The 20,692-nt window shown below is 47.5% G+C and overlaps 1 protein-coding gene across 1 annotated transcript in view; it reads left to right on the top strand.

Moving 5' to 3' along the window:
- Positions 1-17,239, top strand: part of Fbxl7 (F-box and leucine rich repeat protein 7) — a 442,277-nt gene extending 425,038 nt beyond the window's left edge. Inside the window, exons 3-4 of the mRNA XM_012517724.2 lie at positions 7,233-7,844; positions 16,337-17,239. Coding sequence (XP_012373178.1) covers positions 7,247-7,844; positions 16,337-17,073 — 1,335 coding nt within the window. The 5' untranslated portion in view covers positions 7,233-7,246 and the 3' untranslated portion in view covers positions 17,074-17,239. The remainder of the gene's footprint in view (positions 1-7,232; positions 7,845-16,336) is intronic.
- The last annotated feature ends 3,453 nt before the right edge of the window (positions 17,240-20,692 follow it).

Raw genomic sequence — 20,692 nt, 5'->3', positions numbered from 1 at the left:
GTCTGCACATTTCGCTTTCACAGCAACCCGGGCCTTAAGTTCCAGCTTGCTTATGTGATCTGAACCACATGAAAAGAAAATATTTTGAAGTAAAACACGAAGAAAAGTGATCACTCAGAGTGTATTATTTTTTCACTAGCTATGTTTCATAGATCTGTTTTTCCAAGCTTGAGTTTAAGCTAAGAAAAGAAACCCTGCTTTTGATGGCACTAGTTCTTGAGGAGAAAGACAACTTACAATGGAAAGTATCTTGCACAAAAGTTTTGGTAATCAGAGGGGAGAAATTCAGCGTAGATTGTAAATTTCGATTTTGAAAGCCCAGGGTAATGTAAACAGACTTCCTAGAGTGTAAACAACAGTGGTTTGAAAATAAAAACTTGTACAAAACAGGAATCTAGCTAGTTAGAAGAAAATGTGGCTAATAAGCATGTGTATAAGACATGCCTTGAATATTTTTGATACTGTACTGTAATTAGTAAAGATGGAAAAATTCTAGGACTTTTGAAACCATGAGGAAAAAAAAAAGTTTCTAGTGTCCTTTGCCTAGAAAAAGACAGATATTCTTTCTGGTAATTTTTACACATTTAAGTGAATTAAGGGGAAAAAGCTTTGCCATGCAAACTTTAGGTTTCAGAATATATTAAATGATTCGTGGCACCAGAATTTCTTAAACTTCAAGGAATTTACTCTTAGTTTAGCCAACAGAGAATGTAGCAATATTTTTTAAAAGGGCAATTACATTATTTGACTTTAGGCTCACCATTATATAGAACAATAATTACAGTACATTCTTTTTGGTATCATCCAAAGGCAAGTTTTCCACTGCTGAAAGGTTCTATATTGATTGTCTCCATCTTGAAAGTTGTCTTTTATTTGTAGATTTACTAATAGTACTTTCATAACCTCTCCCATGCTGGTTTTGTGCAATTTGATCCCTGCCAATTAGTCCTTTCTTGCTCTCACCAAAGGATCGCAAGAAAGTGGAGATGTCAGAGTCTAAACTGTGGCGACACTTCAGAGGGACACAGTGACCGAGAGGGAGGTGGCCTAGAAATACTGGCTTTATAATCTGGTCAAGTGCAGTAGCTAACTTCCTTCCGAGATCTCAGCCAAGCAGAAGTAGCGGCCGCTGGGAAATCATTGAGTGAGTGAATGAGTTTCAGGCCACGGCTCTGCAACCCAAGAATCTAGAGCAGCACACTTGACTGCATTGCAGTGCTGAGTGTCTCCCCTTCTTTCCCTTCCCTCCCTTCCCTCCCTTCCCTCCCTTCCTTCCCTTCCTTCCCCTCCCTCCCTATCTAGACTACTCCTTACAGTCCGTTCTGATGTTCTTTCTGCAGACAGCAAGGTGGGGCTTTTGCTGTTGCTGCTGATGTTGTTTTTCCATTTGTTGTTATATGTCCACCTTCCTTGTATCATTGAAAGGCACAGGCCACAAAACACGCATCCTGCTGTGTGAGCAAACGGCTGGTTTTCCTTCCCAGTCCCAAATTCTGCTCGGGGAGCTTTTGCCTTGGCCTCCTCTCTGTCTTTTCTCAGGTCTTACCTGGTTTCAGCGGTCTTTCCTCAGAGTTCTGTGTCAATCTCTTGACTCATCTGTTCACCCTGCTAAAGCACACAGAAGGGTTACTTCCTGAGAAAATAGTCAGCAGAATAGTTCATCACTGTGAGAACATCGGAGTGTACTTACACAAACTACGTGAGCTACAACCCCAGCATGTGATACGCCTTTGTGCGCGTTTTCAGTATTTTCTTTTAGCAAATTGACTTTATGGGGCATAGAACTGTGGTTCACTGTTTACCTTTAGCAGATTCCATTGTTAATGTACTTATTCTTGAAACAGAAAGTTTTCTCAAAGATTACTGACAATTGTCTCGATGGGTTATTTATTTATTTATTTGCTTATGTAGTTGGTTGTTTTAGGGCCTCACTATGCAGCTCGGACTCATGGTGATCCTCCTGCTTTCAGCTCCCTCAGCACTGGGATTCCAGGCTCGCACCACTACACCCAGATGCTGGCCAGCTCAGCCCACCCTGGGGGCAGGCCTGGTGGAGCATGTGGTGCCAGGGACCTAACTGCAGTCCCCGCACTTGCCTAAGCTAGCCTAAGCGGGAGCTTTAGTCCACTGAGCTATCTTGCCAGCTAGCTAACTAGCTGGCTATTTATTTATTTATTTATTTATTTATTTATTTATTTATTGGTACCAGGGATTGAGCTCAGGCCCTTGCACTTGCCAGACAGGTGCTTATGCCACTAAGCTATCTACCTGGCCCCTTTGATGGATTTTAGAAAGCCTCTTCTCTATGTACACTCTGGAGATTTTTAATATGTAAGTATGCTACATCTTAAGAGTTTGGGCATGCCTGCTGCTGACCCTCCAGGCTGTTGGGAGGGGCCAAAGCTGGAAATTGTCACATGTGCGAGGGCAGGACAAGGCCACAGTGTATAATGCAGTCAGGCTACCTCAGTCTTGGGAAAAGCGTCCTTCCTGGTCACTGTCTGCTATTAGTCACTTGGCAACCTTATGTCTCATTATACTAACTTTGCAAAGGTGCAAATAAACGCCACTACTGTTGTTCCTCGGGTGCTTTGCTCTCCCTGTGACTTCAGCTATTGTCTCTTGTGTTCCTTTTCTGAGTTCCCTGCTGTTTCTCCCATGGACCACTGAGAGATCAATGACTCCCTACCTCAGGCAGCATCCTTTCTTCAAATAAAATAATCAAGAGCCTTTTTAAGCACTGCCTGGCAAGTACAAGGTTCTGAGTTCAATTCCCAGGATCAATAAAATAAAATAGATATTTGATATGGGCAGCAACTGATTTGGTTGTTTCTGATAGAAGCTTCTGGTCACTTATGTTTTATTAGTCATTTTTTGTAAATCCCATTTTCCCTTTCAAAGAAAATTTTCAACATGGAATTCTTCCATACATTATTTACAAATCACTTCATCTTGCTGAGGGGAAAAATAAGAAAGGATAGATCACAATGGCTAATTTTTACACAAATATACACAGAAGTATACAATGTGTTAAACGCAGCTGCCGTCCTCTCTGAGTCGTTGTTAAGCTGTGCTTAGCTCTGCGCACGGTCCTGTTCTGCTGAGACACTGAGACCTTGGTCTGAGCCTCAAACAGGTAGAAATTCACAAGGAAAAGATATTCACATCTAAAGTTCCTCTCTTGCCTACAAAATACTTCAAGTTCAAACACAGCGCTATCTCTGCTGCTCGAGTGTACTAAAGGATTTAAGACCAGAAGGCAATGCGGAGCTTTCTCCTGCGTCCGTCGACTTCAGCACTCAGCTCTCTGGGTGTGTGTCGGCGTATGTGGACGTTGGAGTCCTTGTTTCTAACCTGTTAGCAGAATCAGCAGCCCATGCCGACACTCATCCAGCGGACAGGCCTCAGAAGGGGCAAGGGGAGAAGAGTCGGCGGACGAAGAGCAGACCTGGTCTTCTTGGCGCAGAGGAAGTGTACGCGTCAGGTGTACAGCTGGGGCTCACGAGGACTTGAAGCCGTGTTCTGTTTTCCTAAGACATAAATACATTCTGGTGTTCCTCCTTGTTCTAAAGGAAAATCTTCTGCTTTCATGAATTATATTTTTTTAGTGACAGAAAATGGCTTTTTGGTACACTGTGTGACATGCCATGCATATTTTATTATTTATAATAATGTAATTCTAAGTCTAAAAGCCTGTGCACATGTGATATTTGTTTGTAAATAAATTTTATCTTTGTGGAAAATACCAAGAAAAATATTGTGTGACAACTTCTAGACATGCGTAGCTCAGGTTGGTGTTCATCTCTTTATTATTTTTTTTTTAATTTTCAGTTGGTATTTATTGTATTATAATAGCTGTAACCTTTCCAAAATTTTCTGAGAGTTCTTGACATGTAGAAAAAGCATGAAGAAACCAACAAATGGCGCTGTGTGTTCTGATACGAGACGTGCAGCTTGCTTGGCAGAAGCCTTCCTGGCTCCCTACTTTGTCAGCAGAGGACAGCGTGCTGGGAATCGTGCTGAGCGTCCTGCTGCTGGGCTCTGGGTGGACGAGCGGGAAGGCTTGGGGTGGGGGAGTGGGAGGCTGCCGTGCTCCTGAGTGTGGGTGCCTTCCACACTCGTGATTATTGACAACTTAAGAAAAGAGAGAAAAACACTAAAGTGATTAAGAGGAGCACAGCCGTGCTCAGCTGCGCCCCCATGCGGGGGCAAGCGAGAGGGAAGGACTGTGAGCACGCAGAGGCGCGGGCTGCAAAGCTCCTGCAGCCACGCGCACGTGCAGGTGGGGGTAGTTTGCTCCCCAGGGGCCCAGCTCTGTGCAGGCCTCTTGGGGTGCTGCTGGGTGTCTTCTCTCCAAGAATGGGACCGGGGCAGGCAGGAGAGAAATGTCTGCCCAAGCCTGCCGCGGCGCCACAGTGCAGAGCCCAAGGTTGCCTTTCCTCCTAGCCCAAAGTAAGTTGTTCCCTTGCCTACGAAAAACACAGGCAATGCTCTGAGGAGCTGCAGAATGTTGCAACTTGGTACGGCTGCTTGGATGACAATTTTGATATCCTTAATTGCTTTACATTTAAGACTTTCCTTCAAGATCTATTATTTGTTGTCACTGATTACACAAGAGGAATATGCATTTTTATAAATTATTTAAAATACAATATTTAAACCACCTGGGATAAAAAGATGCAAGCCAAGTTGCACTGTTTTTCAATACAAAAGTTGGAAATCTTCCATTCACTTCATTTGTCAGGCATCAGTTACATGCTATCAACCACAAGGGCTGCAAGACTAGAAAAACGCTGACCTGCGTCTCAGACAAGCGTTCAGCGTGATAGAAGACGTAGGCATCGTCTGTTGCCAGAGTAACACCGCGGCATATGCTCAGGGGCTCGCGAGTTGTTCTCGCTCACGTGTCTAGGCTGGGTTTACGCCAGCTGCTGTGCCTCTCTCAGCTGCAGGTTGGGTAGGTCTGCTGCTCCTGGGTTTTCCCTGGTCCTGTTAACAGAACTGGCCAGGGGTCATCTCTGATGGCTGTGGTAGAAGAGCTGGAGGCCACGCCCAAGGCACAGCTGGCTTTCCTCCATCATTCACTGGCCAGCACAAGTGTGATATAACCAGCCCGAACTGAACAGCTAGGTGGTGACTTTCTAAAAAGACTTAAACAAAAAAAGATGAGCATGTGGGGAGGGCTGCAAACTTGAGGAGAGTAGTGCAGTGAGCATATTAGGCAAAGATAAATTCACGGATGCTTAGGTAACGAAGGATGGGAATTTCTCAGATGAGTGAATCACATCTCGCAGACCCCAGGAATGTGGTCTTAAAGGAGGCGGCATTTATAATTGGACACAGCAGGTGTCTGTGTTCCAAGAGACAAACGTGAAGGGGGCGTGACTCACAGAAGCTTCGTGAGCACATGAAGTGGCCAGCTATGAAGAAATGAAAGGTACAGTAATAGGACAAGTAGACCTGAATGAAAGCGCCCAACAGATACACAGAGCAGGTGTGCCGGGGTCCAAAACTCCTCTGCGCTCTGCTGGAAGTTCTCGGGAAAGACAAGGTATGAATATTAATTTCCAACATACAAAATATGGAAAAACACAGAAGAGCATGTTGCTAAGTCAAACCTCTAATGGCAGCTGGAAATGACTTCAAAATCTGCTGGTTAATTGAAAGGAATAGCTACTGTTTAATCTTTTGGACCCATTTTACATGCCTCTATCTGGCAAGCTGAAGATAACAATATGTAAAACTGCAGCCATTATTGAATTCCCCTCGTCTTGATCTTTGACATTCTGTGTTGTTTCCAGTGTTTTTCTTTTTTTATTATCTTTTTTAAAAGAAAAAATTTTTAAAGAAGTCAGCTAGCCCAATCACCTACATTATAGGTGAAGAAAATTGTGTTTGGGAATAAATTCTCTCTTTTTCTTTATTCTCTCACACACGTGTGTGTGTGTGTGTGTGTGTGTGTGTGTCTATATACAGGTGTGCAATATAGATTTTGTAAATATAGTCATATGACATTGTATAGAGAGACAAAATAAATGTTCTCCTAAGCAAGCTTCTGAATAGATACAACACACCATACGTACGTGCACACACAGAGACAGAATTCTTCTTACGCATATTGAGAGAGAAGTAGAAAACGAGCAGCTGCGTCCAGAGGCGTTCAATGAATTCCTAGTTCCCAGCCCTAAAACCACTTGTGTCCTCATCAAGTGGTCTCTCTTGCTTCGGGTAACAGCGTGTGACTCGCGTTACTCAAATGTGAAGGGAGACTGTCCATAAGAAAGCAAGCCAGTGTTTTGTTTTGCTTTTTAAAATTTTATTGAGAAACAAATAGCAATGAGACAGTTTCAAAACAGGTTAGTAGGACAGTTACAATAATGAATACATTGCATATTGTTGTCTTCATAGTGGTTATTCATAGTACAAGATGCAGGCATGATATCCTGTCCAAACACTATTAGTACAGATCTTTCTTCTCATTGAATTAAGAGAAAGTAGCTGTCTATCTATCCTAACTATTTTGTATACACAGATGCAAAACGGTCCTTCATTTGTATGCCCTTTTTGGTGTAGTTTCGCCAGGTACTCGAGGCGGCCTTTGTCCTCTTAGATCCTGGCTCGGGAGCCACGAGTGCCTCTCGCGGCCCACTCGGAACAGCTGTCAGAGGAGGGTCTGAGTGCCAGGGGGTGAGGGCGCCCGCAGCGATGCTGTCCCCTGGCCTCCGGACACGGTTGTTTCCTTGCAAGTGCCGCGTAGTTAGCCCCCTACCTAGCCAACACACGGCTCCGAAAGCGACTTGGCTTACGTACCTAGCATACGAGGTTTCTCTGCAGAAGAGAAGCGGAACCGCAAAGCCTGCGGAGATGACCTCGTTTAGTGGGGATGCGGGCCGGCGAGCGCCGGTCCTAGGGCCGTGGTCCCCGGGCTCGTCCAGCTGGTGTGCGCTGACAGAAGTGTTGCTGCAGCAGCCTCTCCCGTCCATTCTGGCCCCCCGAGCACGGCTCCGGCAGGCAGGGCCGAGTTCCTGCGGCGCTGACGGAGCCTGCGGGGCCTGTAAGTCTCAAAGGGCGCCCTGCGCCCCAGGGGTGCAGGTCCCCGGGGGCGTCCCAGGTGGGTGCGCCTGGCGTGTCACTGGCGATGCACAGGCTGCCAAGGAGCAGCGGCCAGGCTTTCTTCCTTCCCAGGCCGCTGCCGAGGCCCGCAGCCTAACCCTCTGCTCTGTCCTTTGCAGACTCCGACCTGAGCATGCGCACGCTGAGCACGCCCAGCCCCGCCTTGATATGCCCGCCCGCGCTGTCCGGATTCCAGAATGGGAGGGGCTCGTCCACCTCGTCCTCCTCGGTCACCGGGGAGACGGTGGCCATGGTCCACTCCCCGCCCCCAACGCGCCTCACGCACCCGCTCATCCGGCTGGCCTCCAGGCCCCCGAAGGAGCAGGCCAGCGTGGACCGGCTCCCCGACCACGCGCTGGTGCGCGTCTTCTCCTTCCTGCCCACCAACCAGCTGTGCCGCTGCGCACGCGTGTGCCGCCGCTGGTACAACCTGGCGTGGGACCCGCGCCTCTGGAGGACGATCCGCCTGACGGGCGAGACGGTGCACGTGGACCGCGCCCTCAGGGTGCTGACCCGCAGGCTCTGCCAGGACACCCCCAACGTCTGCCTCATGCTGGAGACCGTGGTGGTCAGCGGCTGCCGGCGGCTCACCGACCGCGGGCTCTACGCCATCGCGCAGTGCTGCCCCGAGCTGCGGCGCCTGGAGGTGTCGGGCTGCTTCAGCATCTCCAACGAGGCCGTCTTCGACGTGGTGTCCCTCTGCCCCAACCTGGAGCACCTGGACGTGTCAGGTAAACAGACGCTGGCCTCTGTGCCGCTCCTCGGGGTCCCCTTCTCGGTGACTCTAGAGGTGGGGCGGGGGCAGGAGGCCCGCATTCTGAGAGAAACTCTCTTCAGTAACCAGGACCCTGGAGGCCAGCGCTGTCCCTTTCCCCAAATAATATTGGCTTCTTAGGAGTTAACCTGGCAACTGGCACCTGGCGGTCCAGCTGAGCATGACTTAAACGGATCCCAACGCTCTGTCATACTCACAGTTGTTTCGGAGAAGCCACAGATGCTGGAGACCAGATATCTAGCTGGATAACAGGAAGCAAATGGCTACTTCCAATGTAGTTGATCGGCTGCCCTTTGCCAGTCGTTACTGCTTCACAGAGTTCTATTGCCGCAGCCCAGTCATGGCAGTGACCCTGGCTGTTTGTTCCATTGCCGTGCACCTGAGCATGTCCCTTGCAGGCCACAAGTCACCCAGTCCTGAGTGTGTCCGGGATGACTTGCTGGGGAGAGCTGCCACAGGAAAGGCTCCTTGTACTTCAGCCCCTCTCCCCCACCTACTGGTTAATTCTGGAATATTTCTTAGACAGAATTATCACTTCCGTAGTACAAGGATAAGGAGTATTAAATCAGACCTTCAGGCCTTCTAGAAGTGGAAGGAAATCCCAACATGGTTGCTTCGCTTGGAAGCCTCTCACAGGCAGGAAGAATTAAAGGGCAGAGTCAGACTCTGGCACCCGATCGGGGCCAGCTCTGACAGACGGCCTCTCCTTACCACACCCACTGCGAACATAAAGATGAGCACTGGCAAGACTGATACGAGAGAGAGACCCCAGAGAGCTCAGGAGCGGGCAGCATGAACCGCAGCCTCAGGGGCTGTTGGGGGAAGGGCAAGGGTTGAAAGCAGAATTTGAGAGTTACGTGCATCTGAGGTAAACGACGCCCTCCCACAAACGCTGAGGTAAATCCAGCTCTTAGCTTGCTCTCTCTTTTGAAAGCTGACATCTGAAAATATTTCAGATGACGGTCCATTATTACTTGCAGATTCTTTCCTGGCTAGAAAGCAGCCTGCTGCTTCTCTCCTTTAGCTGGCTTTAGGACAACACCATGGTAGCTGGGTGTCCACTTAGGAGCAGCCATGGCATGAGGAAGCAGGACACAGCGAGGTTTTCGCACATTTCTTCCCCCAAGGAATTCTGGAGCAAGAAGCATTGTTATGTGGTGGAAACTAGCTACAAAACTCCGTGGCTTTGGACCACTCACAGCTCTCTCTACATAAGTGTTTCTCTATAATTAAAAAAAAAATATGAAGTGTAGGGTTCTTTAACATTCCATTTGAGCATTTTCTAAGCGTCTCATTTATTTTCCAGTTTCGAAATGATTCATTTTGGAATCCTCCTCGTTGTCTCATGGGCTTTCCTGCACTCTTTATTCAGATTGCAGACTATCATGCTGTCTCTCTGGAGGTCATTTTGAAATTCAGAAATGCTAAAACTGCTTTGGGTGTTTGGAAACGGAGATTCTTGTGCTGCTGGCCTCAGTGATCCCTACTTGCCCTTTTGATCTCTATCTGTCTTCTGCATAGCCGAACTGATGACCCTCGTGCAGCTTCTTTTCACGTTTCTCAGTGTAAAGGGACTCACTGATCTGTGGACATGGAGGAGAAGATGAGAGAGATCTGTCAGTCACTGAAGCAGAAACGCAGAATCGTAGGTAGGGGAGATGTGTTTATGCAGGGGAACTTGGAAGACAGCAGCCCATGAGGTGGGATTCGCCACTGGTCTCTCCTACAATCCCCTCCAGTCCTGGGAGAATTTGTAAATGGTTATGAAGATATCAGAGAGGAGCCAGTGAGTGGCCAGCAGGGACTCCCCGTGGTCCGGTTCCTTTGCTTTCACACACTTCCATAATGACTGCGTTCTCAAAAGTGAATTTGGGCTTGATGTTGGAATACTCATCCCTGGTCTGAGCTGAAATCTCCTAGAGGACCTGTAGCCACCTCCCCCTTCTTCACAAAGCTGAAAGCACCTGGTTGGAAGTTACCTGTCCTCAGGCGCCAAGAGTTGCCATCTTGATCCCTGGGTCTGTGTCAGCGCCCTCCAATTCTGCTTACTCTTCAGTAGTAGAGAAGATTTGATATACCTTGTCCTCAGTACTTAGCATGATGCCTGACATATAGCAAGCATTTCCTTGATTAAACAAAAGGAAATAAAAAATGATGGGAAGTAGTAAGATAACTCAAAAGAGTAAAGAAACAGTCCATCTAAAAGTTATCGTTGTGGTACAAAATAAAGCTTGACATTCTGTCATCCATAAGCGTATTTGGTAGCTGAGACAGACAAACTAATGATGCGCTGAAGAGGTCCATGTCCTAATCCTGGACCTGGAAGTATTTCACCTTACATGGTGAAAGGAACTTTTGTAAGTGGGATTAAGTTAAGGGTCTTGTGATGGATAGGTTACATGGGATGATCTAGTAGACCCAGGGGAACCATGGAATCTTTAAAAGAAAGAAACAGGAGCGTCAGAAGGAGGGAGGGCAGAAGTCTTCGTGTCCCCTGTGAGACTCACTCGGCCTTCTGACCTCCACAACTGTACATAATAAGATTGCATCGCTTGAAGCCACGAAAAGTTACCGTTGCAAGTCACTGAATGTTACTACTGGTGGCCGTGCCATTTTATCGTTATTACCCTGATCTTTCTCTGCCATCTTTAGACATAAATGGAGGGGGCCTCCACAAGCCGTGCCCTGCCACCTCCTCACAGCAGAAGCCAGGCTGAGCCCCAGAGAGCTGCAGGAGCCTCAGTACACGGTGCCCTGTGCCCAAACCACCATCGAGAGACCAGCACTGAGCCCCGGGGAGCTTGGGGAGCTCGGAAAATGGGAAAATGAAGGTGCAAAAGGTGGTCACAGGAGTCCAACCCTCAGAGAACAGCTCCAGCAGACAGAGACATAGAAATTTCTGAAATGATAGCAACTGAAGTAGAGAAACAACTCCATGAGGCTGTAGAAGTCATCAGATCACAAGTCGTCTCTCGTGTAAAACAAAAGGAATGACAGCAATCATGAAATCATAGTGGTAGCACATCTAAAGAAAACAGATTAGAAAATAGACCAACACCAAAAAATGATGGAAACATTGAATAAAAAGCCAGGAAAGAATTAGAACGCGTGAAACAGATGCAAACAGATGTTCAGGAAAGTAAGAATTCTACCAAAAACTGGCAAAACCACTTGAATGAAACCAAAGATAGACTTTCAGACCTTGCAAACAACATTTCAGCTAGCAATTATAAAAGGAAAGACCTCTTAAAAATAACAAGGTTTGCAGAAGTAGTAGCAGAAAGTTTTCTGAACATCAGATAAGTATCTGACATACGAACGAGTAAGGCATATAGAACTCCAGTTACCCAAGACCAAAGTAAACCTACCCAGACACATAATAATCAAGAACCCAGAAACTCAGCAAAAGAAAAAAATATTAAAAGCTGCTAGAGAAAAGAAAATGGATCACCTATCATGGAAAACCCATCAGAATGGCAGAAAATTTCTGTTGAAAGGAATAATTAATGCTTAAAATTTTTCTTTTTAATTTTTTGATCAGTTTTGCATACTTATGCCTGGTAATCTTAACTAATTTGAAGACAACAGTGTGCAATATAACAGCTAGTGTTTAATTCCTATCTCTTTTTTAATGAAATTCTGCATCACTTCTAATTTTTTTTTAGTATTTTTATTCTCTCTTAAATAGAAAAGATATTTTAAAAATTAATGGAATGTATTAAAACCAAACTATTTTCCAAATGTGAAATGTTGCAATTATTGCAAATAAAATTGCTTCAAATGGATCCCCTCTAGTGGGTCCTCTCTAACAGGAGTCACCTCTTCTCTCTCCTTACATATTCAACCCGCACACTCCTGGCCAGGTGATTCCATTGTTCCAGGGTCCTGAGTCCATCCTCTCTCCTCTCCTTGCCTTCACCCATCAGAACCCCTCCACACAAACAAAGGAAAAAGGTTTTCAAATTATGAATCTAACCTTCACTTGCCCACATCAAATCTCCAGTTGTTCAGTCAGCTCACGCAAGACCCCAAGGGAGCTGTCCTTCCCAGACACCACTCCTTCCTCTTCCTGTGGCCCCTTGACCTTTCCTTCCCTCTGCATGTCTGCAAGTCCGTCATGTCTGTGCACACGGTGCTGTGTGGCTCTTTGGAGTGCATGCCAGTCTCTCCCCACCCCGCCCTCCTGAGGACCCTCCAATCAAGCCTCTTCTGCGTCTGACAAGCCCGCCTCACCTGGAGGTCACAGTGACTGTGCTTTGCCACTGCTGGCCTCCAGGGTGCGGGCAGGTGGAGCATGGCTGAGCCCACAGGTAGAGAACCTGGGCCTTTCCAGCGTGCTTCCTCTCCCCTGGTTCTGAGCTGTACATAGCAGAGGTGAGGCATTTTTATATTTTGCTTTATGTCATTGTAATTGAGTGCACAGAGGTGTGGCAGAGCCCTGCCTGCTCCTCTTCAGCCCTGAGCGACTAGAAGTCCCCGGCTAGTACTCTAAGGAGCTTTGGGGAAGCAGCTAAACTTTCCTCATCGGTACAAGCGGAGCTGGGAGACGAAATGAGTTAATCGTGCTGAGGCCTCACATGTGGACTGCTGGGACTCGGGCAGCCCAAGTCACAGCCATTGTCATCGCTGCTGCGTATTCCTTCTTGTTAACATGCCGCAGGTTAGCACTTGGTCCTTGCTGACTCGGCCTTCACAGATCCAGCGAAATTGGAGATGTTACCCACATAAGGAGAAGAAGGAGGAGGAGGAGTTTTCAATTCATGGAAGTCGGACGAAGCCTGGGATTAAATGAAGGATCTGTGGTTTCCTCGTGTTGCTCATTCCCTGTAGAATAATTTGTGTGCTTTTGTGATCCAATCCTAGGAGCTCACTCCATGTCACTTCCCTCTCAGTCACCCCAAATTTACTTAAGACCATTCTGTACTCCCCTGTGGACTCTCCATGCTGTCTTGTCTTCGCATCTGCGTCTTTTATTTCACCACCAGAGTGTCATATGTCCACATCCAAACTATTTCTGTCTTCCTAGATTCCCTTGGGCACCACCACTTCTGAGGCCCCTGATTGCCTTGGGTCTGAATCCTCACGGAGGCTGATGCATCCCGGTAATCTCTCCTATCTGCCATCAATTCTAGGCACATCCCGGCCACTTCTCACTCCTCTGTGATGGCTGAAGCCTTGCAGTACCTGTTGTCTTAGTTACTCTTCTCTCACTGCTGAGACAAAGCACCCAACACCCAAAGTAAAAGGGGGAAGGGTTTGCTTAGCTCAAAGTGTGCAGAGGTTTCAGTCTACAACTGGCTGGCACTCAAGGCAGGGTGGGTGGCACAGGGCACAGCGGCAACCCTAGCAGCAGAAGACAGCACAAGCAGCAAGAGAGACGAAGGTGGTGCCAATGGGATCAGTGGACTGGCCCAACCGCCACCCGCCCTGAATCACAGCACCCTTAATCTTAGCACTGAACCATGAATCAGTCACACATTCTAGATTCATCTCCTTGCAGAAAGGCCCATCGAAAACTTGATGAGGCGTTGGGGAGACGTCGATACACCAACCATAATCCTGTCAAAAAAGTACCCTCGCTGGAGATGTAACTCTGGCAGCTTAGCATCCTAAAGGTCCTAGTTTCTGTCCTCAGCATCACCAAAAAGACAGAGACTGTCCTCAGTCTGGGAGAGTCGCATACTCTTACAAAGCCTTCATTTAAAAAGAAAATGAAGATTAAATTGGATGATTTCTCTCCCTTTTTTTTTTATACCAGGAATTGAAGTAGGAACCTTACACTTGCCAGTCAGGGAACTGTACCACTGAGCTATGCCTCCAGCCCTGAATTGGATGATTTCTTAGGCTCAGTCCATGTCTGGAATATATGAACTATCCATAAATATTACCTACTGAGCTGTGTGAATCAATTCATTTTCTGTGCAGTTCAAAATCAGCAAATTGAGGGCTGGGGAGGTAGCTCAGTAGAATAAATCCTTGCCTGGCAAGCACAGAGTCCTGAGTTTAATCCCTGGTTAAAAAAAAAAAAATTAGCAAATTGGGAATTAGGGCTAATCCTAATATTAAAATGATTGACCTGAAAGGACACCAGCCTATCAAAACAGCTTCCCAAACTGCACAACATAGTATTTCATTAAATTTGGAATCACTTTTTAAAAACAGCATATGTTTTTATGAACTAAATATGGTACCTTGGAGTTCAAAAGACTGAGTTCAAAAGACTGCTAGACATTTTTAAAAGGAACCTAGAATCAAAAGTATAGAAATAGATTTAACGCCAGACCTAAAAAAGTGAACCGTCACAGGCATCATGGATGGACACATAAATGAAGTGTAAGCAGCACAGTTTGTCCGGAAGAACTGAAGGCAGAGGGAGATCTCAGAGCTGAGGTCGCTGGGCCTGATGGGCGCTCAGCGAACCGCGCAGCCCCCTGGAGCGAGCGGCACGACCCCCTCTGTCCAGTTGCACCTCACATGTCCGTAGGTCAGCATGTGTCACTCCTTATGGAAATGCGTAACTTGGTAGCACATAACATTGAGCCCTTTTACCCCCAGAGCCTGTGTTTTATAGAAGATTCCTGGGCAGCTGGCCACGAGGTGGGAGGAAAGTTCCCACGAGCGCCGTCGTGCGACTGCTCAGAGCCTGGGGCACTGCACTGGACAGCCAAAGTACAGCGGGACTGAACAAGGCTCCCGGGGACTGTGCGGCTGCCAGAGGGATTTGAGAAGCACAGGGAAGGCCCGCGGGTGCATAGGGGTAGTCTATGTGGGAAAACGAGAGGTGCACGCGTGTGCTGGTTATGTAACAGTACGGCCTGTACGTGTTTACTGCTTATGTTCATATACTATGCACATACTTTATATATTATAAGGTAATAGTACCTAAACTGAAATGTATAATAAATGTTTCATATAATATATAAGTATAGAATCATACTCCATGTGATTATGAATCATATACTTTTTATATATAGATATGTGAGACCATTTGGTGGCACTGCGGGATTGAACCCAGAACCTTTGCACTCATCTATGTCACCACGCCTTTGGAGACACAGCCTCACAAGTCTCTAAGTTGAGCTTCAACTTACACTTCTCCAGGGCCGGGAGATGGCTCAGTAGCATAAGCCCTTCCCTGGCAAGTGCAAGGGCCTGAGTTCAATCCCGGTTCCGCTTCTCCTGCTTCAGCCTCCCAGAGCGGGAGGGTTGCCAGCCTGTGCCCCTGCACCCAGCTTCCTCACGCACACTTTTAAGTGACTAGAGACAGTGTGTAGAGAGTGATCCCGAGGTATCTTCCCGAGCAGTGGCATCCTGATCTGGAAAATGGATTGTTTTGAGAGTTGGAGAGTAAAATATTCATGAAAATATTTTGTAAACTTCACAGGTCAATATAGTGAAAGACATCTAAACTAAGTATGCCCGTGCCTACTCCCCATGATAAGTGTGATCGCTACATACTGCAAGCATGTACTAAAAAACTAAGTGCACAGTAGACAAATTTTTTTTTTTAATTTTAGGGAAGGGTCTACAATGTGTTCAGGTCTCACTACTAGATTGGACTCATAGTGACCTGACTGTTTGCAGCCTCCCAAGTGCTAGAATTACAGGCGCGCGCCACCATGCCCAGTCTCAATTGCCATCTCAGTGTACCCTGGGGGCGGGGCCGGCACGGTAGGCCTGCGGATTGAACCCCCAGCCCCTACACCTGCTTGCAGGCACTGTAATCTGCTGAGCTATGTGGCCTGCCCTAATAGACAAAATTTTTCAGCGTGCCACACGCAGCCAGCACACCCATGTCCATTACCAGACTGCATATTCCTTGTCTTCTTTGGGTGGGACATGGCCAGCTCAGTTCCCTCTCTGCAAAGTAGGCGTTAGCCTCCTGCACGTAAGTAAGGAGCAGAAGGGATGCAAGGGTGACTCCTGAGCCCAGAGAACCCAGTGCTCTCTCTCCCCAGCCGAGGTCCTGTGCACACTCTGCGTCTCCTGGCTGAGCTCCCTGGAGCACGGAGCTGCCACACTGCAAAGCCTTGACTGAGCTCCTGGCTGATTCTAGGGCAAGGCAGGATGCTGACACATAACTTCTATTGCATTATGTCTTTGAGGCTGTCTTCCAGTGAATGTGACTGTCCCTTTGAAGACAAAGGTAGTAGAAAGAATGATTGCCCCTTGTGATGGATCTGGATTGATCATGGTCTCTGTGACCCAGAACTGACCTGGTCTTTCAGAGTCTGAAGTCAGTGAATGCCCATAAATGTGAGGGACCAAATGAGCAGAGGGGACCATTCCTCGATTCATCCTCTCCCCCCACCCTATGTAGGAATCAACAGAGAGAGATGAGTGACCTCCAGGCAAGGCTTGGAAGAACCAGGCACCCACCGTGGCATCCCGGTGGCCCTCCCGGCTCTCCCAGGCTGCTCTGAGTGTGTGTTCTGTCTCTTTGTGTAGGGTGCTCCAAAGTGACCTGCATCAGCCTGACCCGGGAGGCTTCCATTAAACTGTCCCCGTTACATGGCAAACAGATTTCCATCCGCTACCTGGACATGACGGACTGCTTCGTGCTGGAGGACGAGGGCCTGCACACCATCGCAGCGCACTGTACGCAGCTCACGCACCTGTACCTGCGGCGCTGCGTCCGCCTCACCGACGAGGGCCTGCGCTACCTGGTCATCTACTGCACATCCATCAAGGAGCTGAGCGTCAGTGACTGCCGCTTCGTCAGCGACTTCGGCCTGCGGGAGATCGCCAAGCTGGAGTCACGCCTGAGGTACCTCAGCATCGCGCACTGCGGCCGCGTCACCGACGTGGGCATCCGCTATATTGCCAAGTACTGCAGCAAGCTGCGCTACCTCAACGCAAGGGGCTGCGAGGGCATCACAGACCACGGCGTGGAGTACCTCGCCAAGAACTGCGCGAAGCTCAAATCTCTGGACATTGGCAAGTGCCCTTTGGTGTCTGACATGGGCCTGGAGTGCCTGGCGCTGAACTGCTTCAACCTCAAGCGGCTGAGCCTGAAATCTTGCGAAAGCATTACAGGCCAAGGCTTGCAGGTCGTAGCTGCCAACTGCTTTGATCTGCAGATGCTGAACGTGCAGGACTGCGAAGTGTCTGTGGAGGCGCTGAGGTTCGTGAAACGACACTGCAAGCGCTGCGTCATTGAGCACACCAACCCTGCCTTCTTCTGAGGGGACAGTGTGGTTTTCACTTTACAAACATGAACCAGACAAAATGTTCTGTTAAACCATCGACGCCCACTCTCAACTGCTATTTCTTCCAGGAAGGCTCTTAGGAATCTGGCTTTTATTTTTCCTTCTTGTTCATGGGCAGTAGAAGTCACAGCAACCAAAGGGGAGGGGGTCACAGCAACCAAAGGGGAGGGACACACTTCCATTCCAGCAAACCACTGGGTTCGGGATCTGGTCATCTATAAACAGTTTCCCTTCTCAGCAGGCTGATTGGGTGTCTTTAAGCCCCCCTTCCTTTCACACATGCGCGCACCCTCCTGGACACTGACAGCACCTCCAAAGTGCCATATCCCCACCTCCTTCACCCCACCTGCATCTGCAACAAAAAGTATTAGAATGACGCTCTCTAGAACGTCTCTTTAAGATGCTGGATCAGCCAAGGCCCCTCCTCAATCCCTCATGCAGCAAAGCGAAAGGGAAGTCGGGTCTGTACGGGCGCTTTGCATATAAAAAGAGCTTCCCTAATCTTTTCTAAAGGCCCCTGAAGTCAAGAGCATGGTGAAGTAGAGACCTGTGCTCTTTCCCTAGCCTCACCCTGAACAGTGGTGCCCCTTTTCTCAAAGCATGTCACCTCTCTGGGGCTTCTACTTCCAGCCCTGAGTGTGAGGCCATCCGGGGAGGGCAGAGGAAGTACATTCCTGATCATTTGATAATTGATGATGGAGACATCAATAAATAAAAGAACCCTGCTGGAGAACATAGGCATCTATCTCTTGCAAGATAATTGATTGTGGGAATGGGCTCTGCCCACTGGAGTTTCTGTAGTGCCAGCCCAGTGGCAAAGGGTCCTCCGCGTCCCTTTGCCCCACCTGAGCACCACCTTGGATGGGTGCCTGGAGGGCTGGCGGGAGGGGCCCTTACTGGGTGCCATGGCTTGGGCGCTAGGTATTTTCAGCACGCTGCACTACATGGACCTGACAGAGCACCAGCGAGCTCGTTGTCCTGGAGCCCAAATTCCCCTGTCAGGGTGCCTCTGAAGAGTGTTTTCAAGGAGGAAGGATGGCCTTCATAATTTTTCAATTAACAGGCCCGGCCCGAGAGAACACACAGCCTCCAAGGTTTTGCTGACCCTCGCAGTGCGCATGTGTCACACATCAGGCACAGCTGTCCCGCAGCTGGCAAGGACAGCCGCCGTGCCTCTTGGTCATTCAGATGTGTTTTAGCTCTTCACATCTATTTATTTCTTTATGTACCAGACTTCATCACATGAAGCCTCTTGGGTTACATTTGCAAGCGTTTCACTGTGCAGATCGCCACCTTGTGTGTCTCCCCGGGCTGTCTGCACGCTTTCTACTAGAGAATGTGAAGCAGACCTACAAGTTCTTAAGCCCGTTCCCCTCGAAGTGACTGTCAGATAGAAGGAGGAACACACTGGTAAGACTCGTGTTGTTCCACCAACCAAGCCCTTGGAATAGAATGTCTAAATTACCACAAAATATGAATTTTAAATGAATGGAGTTGAGAACGATCCCATTGGGGTAGAAACCAATTTGTTGGCTTCATGTATGGGAAATCAGGTAGCCCGAAGTAATTCCACTGTTCATTTTCATGAAATGCCATTGTCTTTGTTAGTAAGTGGAGGGTCTTCCTCAGTCTCGTCTCCAGCCACAGCCCTGCTTCATCGCTGCTGACCCAGCTTGTTCACATCTGTTCGGAGCATGTGCATACCCGAAGCAAGCGTGCTAAATGTGCTTCAGATCAGGCATACACACTTCTTGACAACTGCACTCCCACTGTAGGCTCCCGTGTGTGTGTGTACTGCTGTCTTGTGTTGGAAAGGAAGAGTTAGCATGATGCAGTAGCCTCTGACCAGGAGGTTTCTCTCACACATCATAGAAAACGTGGCTTCCTGTACAAGTAACATCATCAATTCAGCACTATGTGCCATGAGGAAAGTGGACTGTTTGCTTGGGAACAGTATTCTGTGATAGCCACAGAGTTCAGAACCATAAAAGCTGAAGGTAGTATTACTTTGCTCTGTGTCCTGTGACTCTATTCTAAGTTTATAACCTTCAGAGTCATGAATGATTGTCCCTAACCTTTGACGTTCAAGTATTCCAAGAATGCTTGTTTACTCTTCCCAGAGTGAACAGGAAATTTTGCTCACTAAGCCACTGTGACTATTGCTGTCCCCAGCACCTGGCCACATGACCCAAGCTGTCTTCCAAACACTAGACGAAGCCGACTTTTCCCATTGCCCGCCCACACGTCCTATTCCCAGGTTCCCCCGTTCCCAGTCTCCTCCCTTGCTCTGCTCTCTCTTAGGGTATGAATCTGTGGCAGAGGTTGCTGGGGAAACAGCTCAGCGGATGTTTAGAGACCGAGCAAAATGCTTCTCTAGGAAACTTATCTGTTTTAAAACATTACTTCCTTTCTGGCTCTGCTAAATTGAATGCTCATTGTTGTTGGTGTTTTGTTTTGTTTTGTTAATTCTAATGTTCAGATCACTTTGTGCTGTATGACTCTAGAAAGCCTTAATTTACTACCACCGAGAAATAAAGCAATATGTTGGTAATCAGGCTCTGCTTTATTTTAATACCAGTGCCAGACATGAGTGGTGTTCAGATGGGGACACATAAAAGTTTGCAGAAAACTCACTTCATGTGTAAAGAACACAGGAAGCCAGGTCGCTGCTGCAGTTGTCCCTTCAGGCTTGGATTCAGGGTTTTGTTTTCTCCCTAGACCCAAGCAAGGCCTTTGGCTTAAAATTGACAGGTAAGTGAAAAAACACTAGCTTCATAGTATAATTCTGGTCTTCAATTCCTCAACCCAATCTCTCAGCTCTAGGTTTTAGAATTCGTTTTGAACACATTACAGCAGAGTCTGGGGTAGCTCCCTTAATCAGATATATTAATATTTCTGCAGCAATAGATATGAATAGTCACTCTCTATAAGAGTATTTGATGCTACAAATGACCTTGCATTAACTCAGATTTGTCACCAAATTAATTTGTGCAATAAATAATAAAAATGTATTTTACTGGACTTCTAGATTTCAGAATTATGAGTGAATAATTATGGATTTAAACACATGTTACTCTGGTGATGGTTACAATTATTGGAAAATGTTTCAAAATTATGCTAACCATGAGTTATTAACTTCAAACCCCATATATTAGAGCATTAAAACCTGGAAGGAACATGACAGGCTGATGGAACTACCCAGAGGAGAGTGACTTTCAGGAGCCTGCTCAGAGGAAGTGCTCGACTCCTGTCCCTGAAACCAAATATCCAGCATTGCAACATAAAGGAGAGTTTTATTCTGGCTCACACTGACAGTTCACAGTCAGCTGGCTCCAGGGCAGGCACAGGACAGCAGAGGATGTAACAGAAGAGAGGATGCCCAGCCATGTCGACGAGGAAGCAGAGAGAGGGGAGGCACAAGGGACAAGAGCGTCCTTTATCTCTACTAGCTATAGCTTGATGTTGTCACCTTTGATTAGCCCTATGGAAAGACGCAGGTCATTTCGTTGACACACACACATTTTAAAGGAGAGGAGCATTGTGGGAAAACAGCCCTAAGATAGTTCCACTGATGGACTGTCGAGGAACCTCAGAG

Source organism: Octodon degus, unplaced genomic scaffold (genome assembly GCF_000260255.1).
Source record: "Octodon degus isolate 3935 unplaced genomic scaffold, OctDeg1.0 scaffold00207, whole genome shotgun sequence".
Classification (NCBI taxonomy): Eukaryota; Metazoa; Chordata; class Mammalia; order Rodentia; family Octodontidae; genus Octodon; species Octodon degus.
The sequence above is the reverse complement of the archived record's forward strand: the minus strand, read 5'-3'. Positions and strand labels throughout refer to the sequence as shown.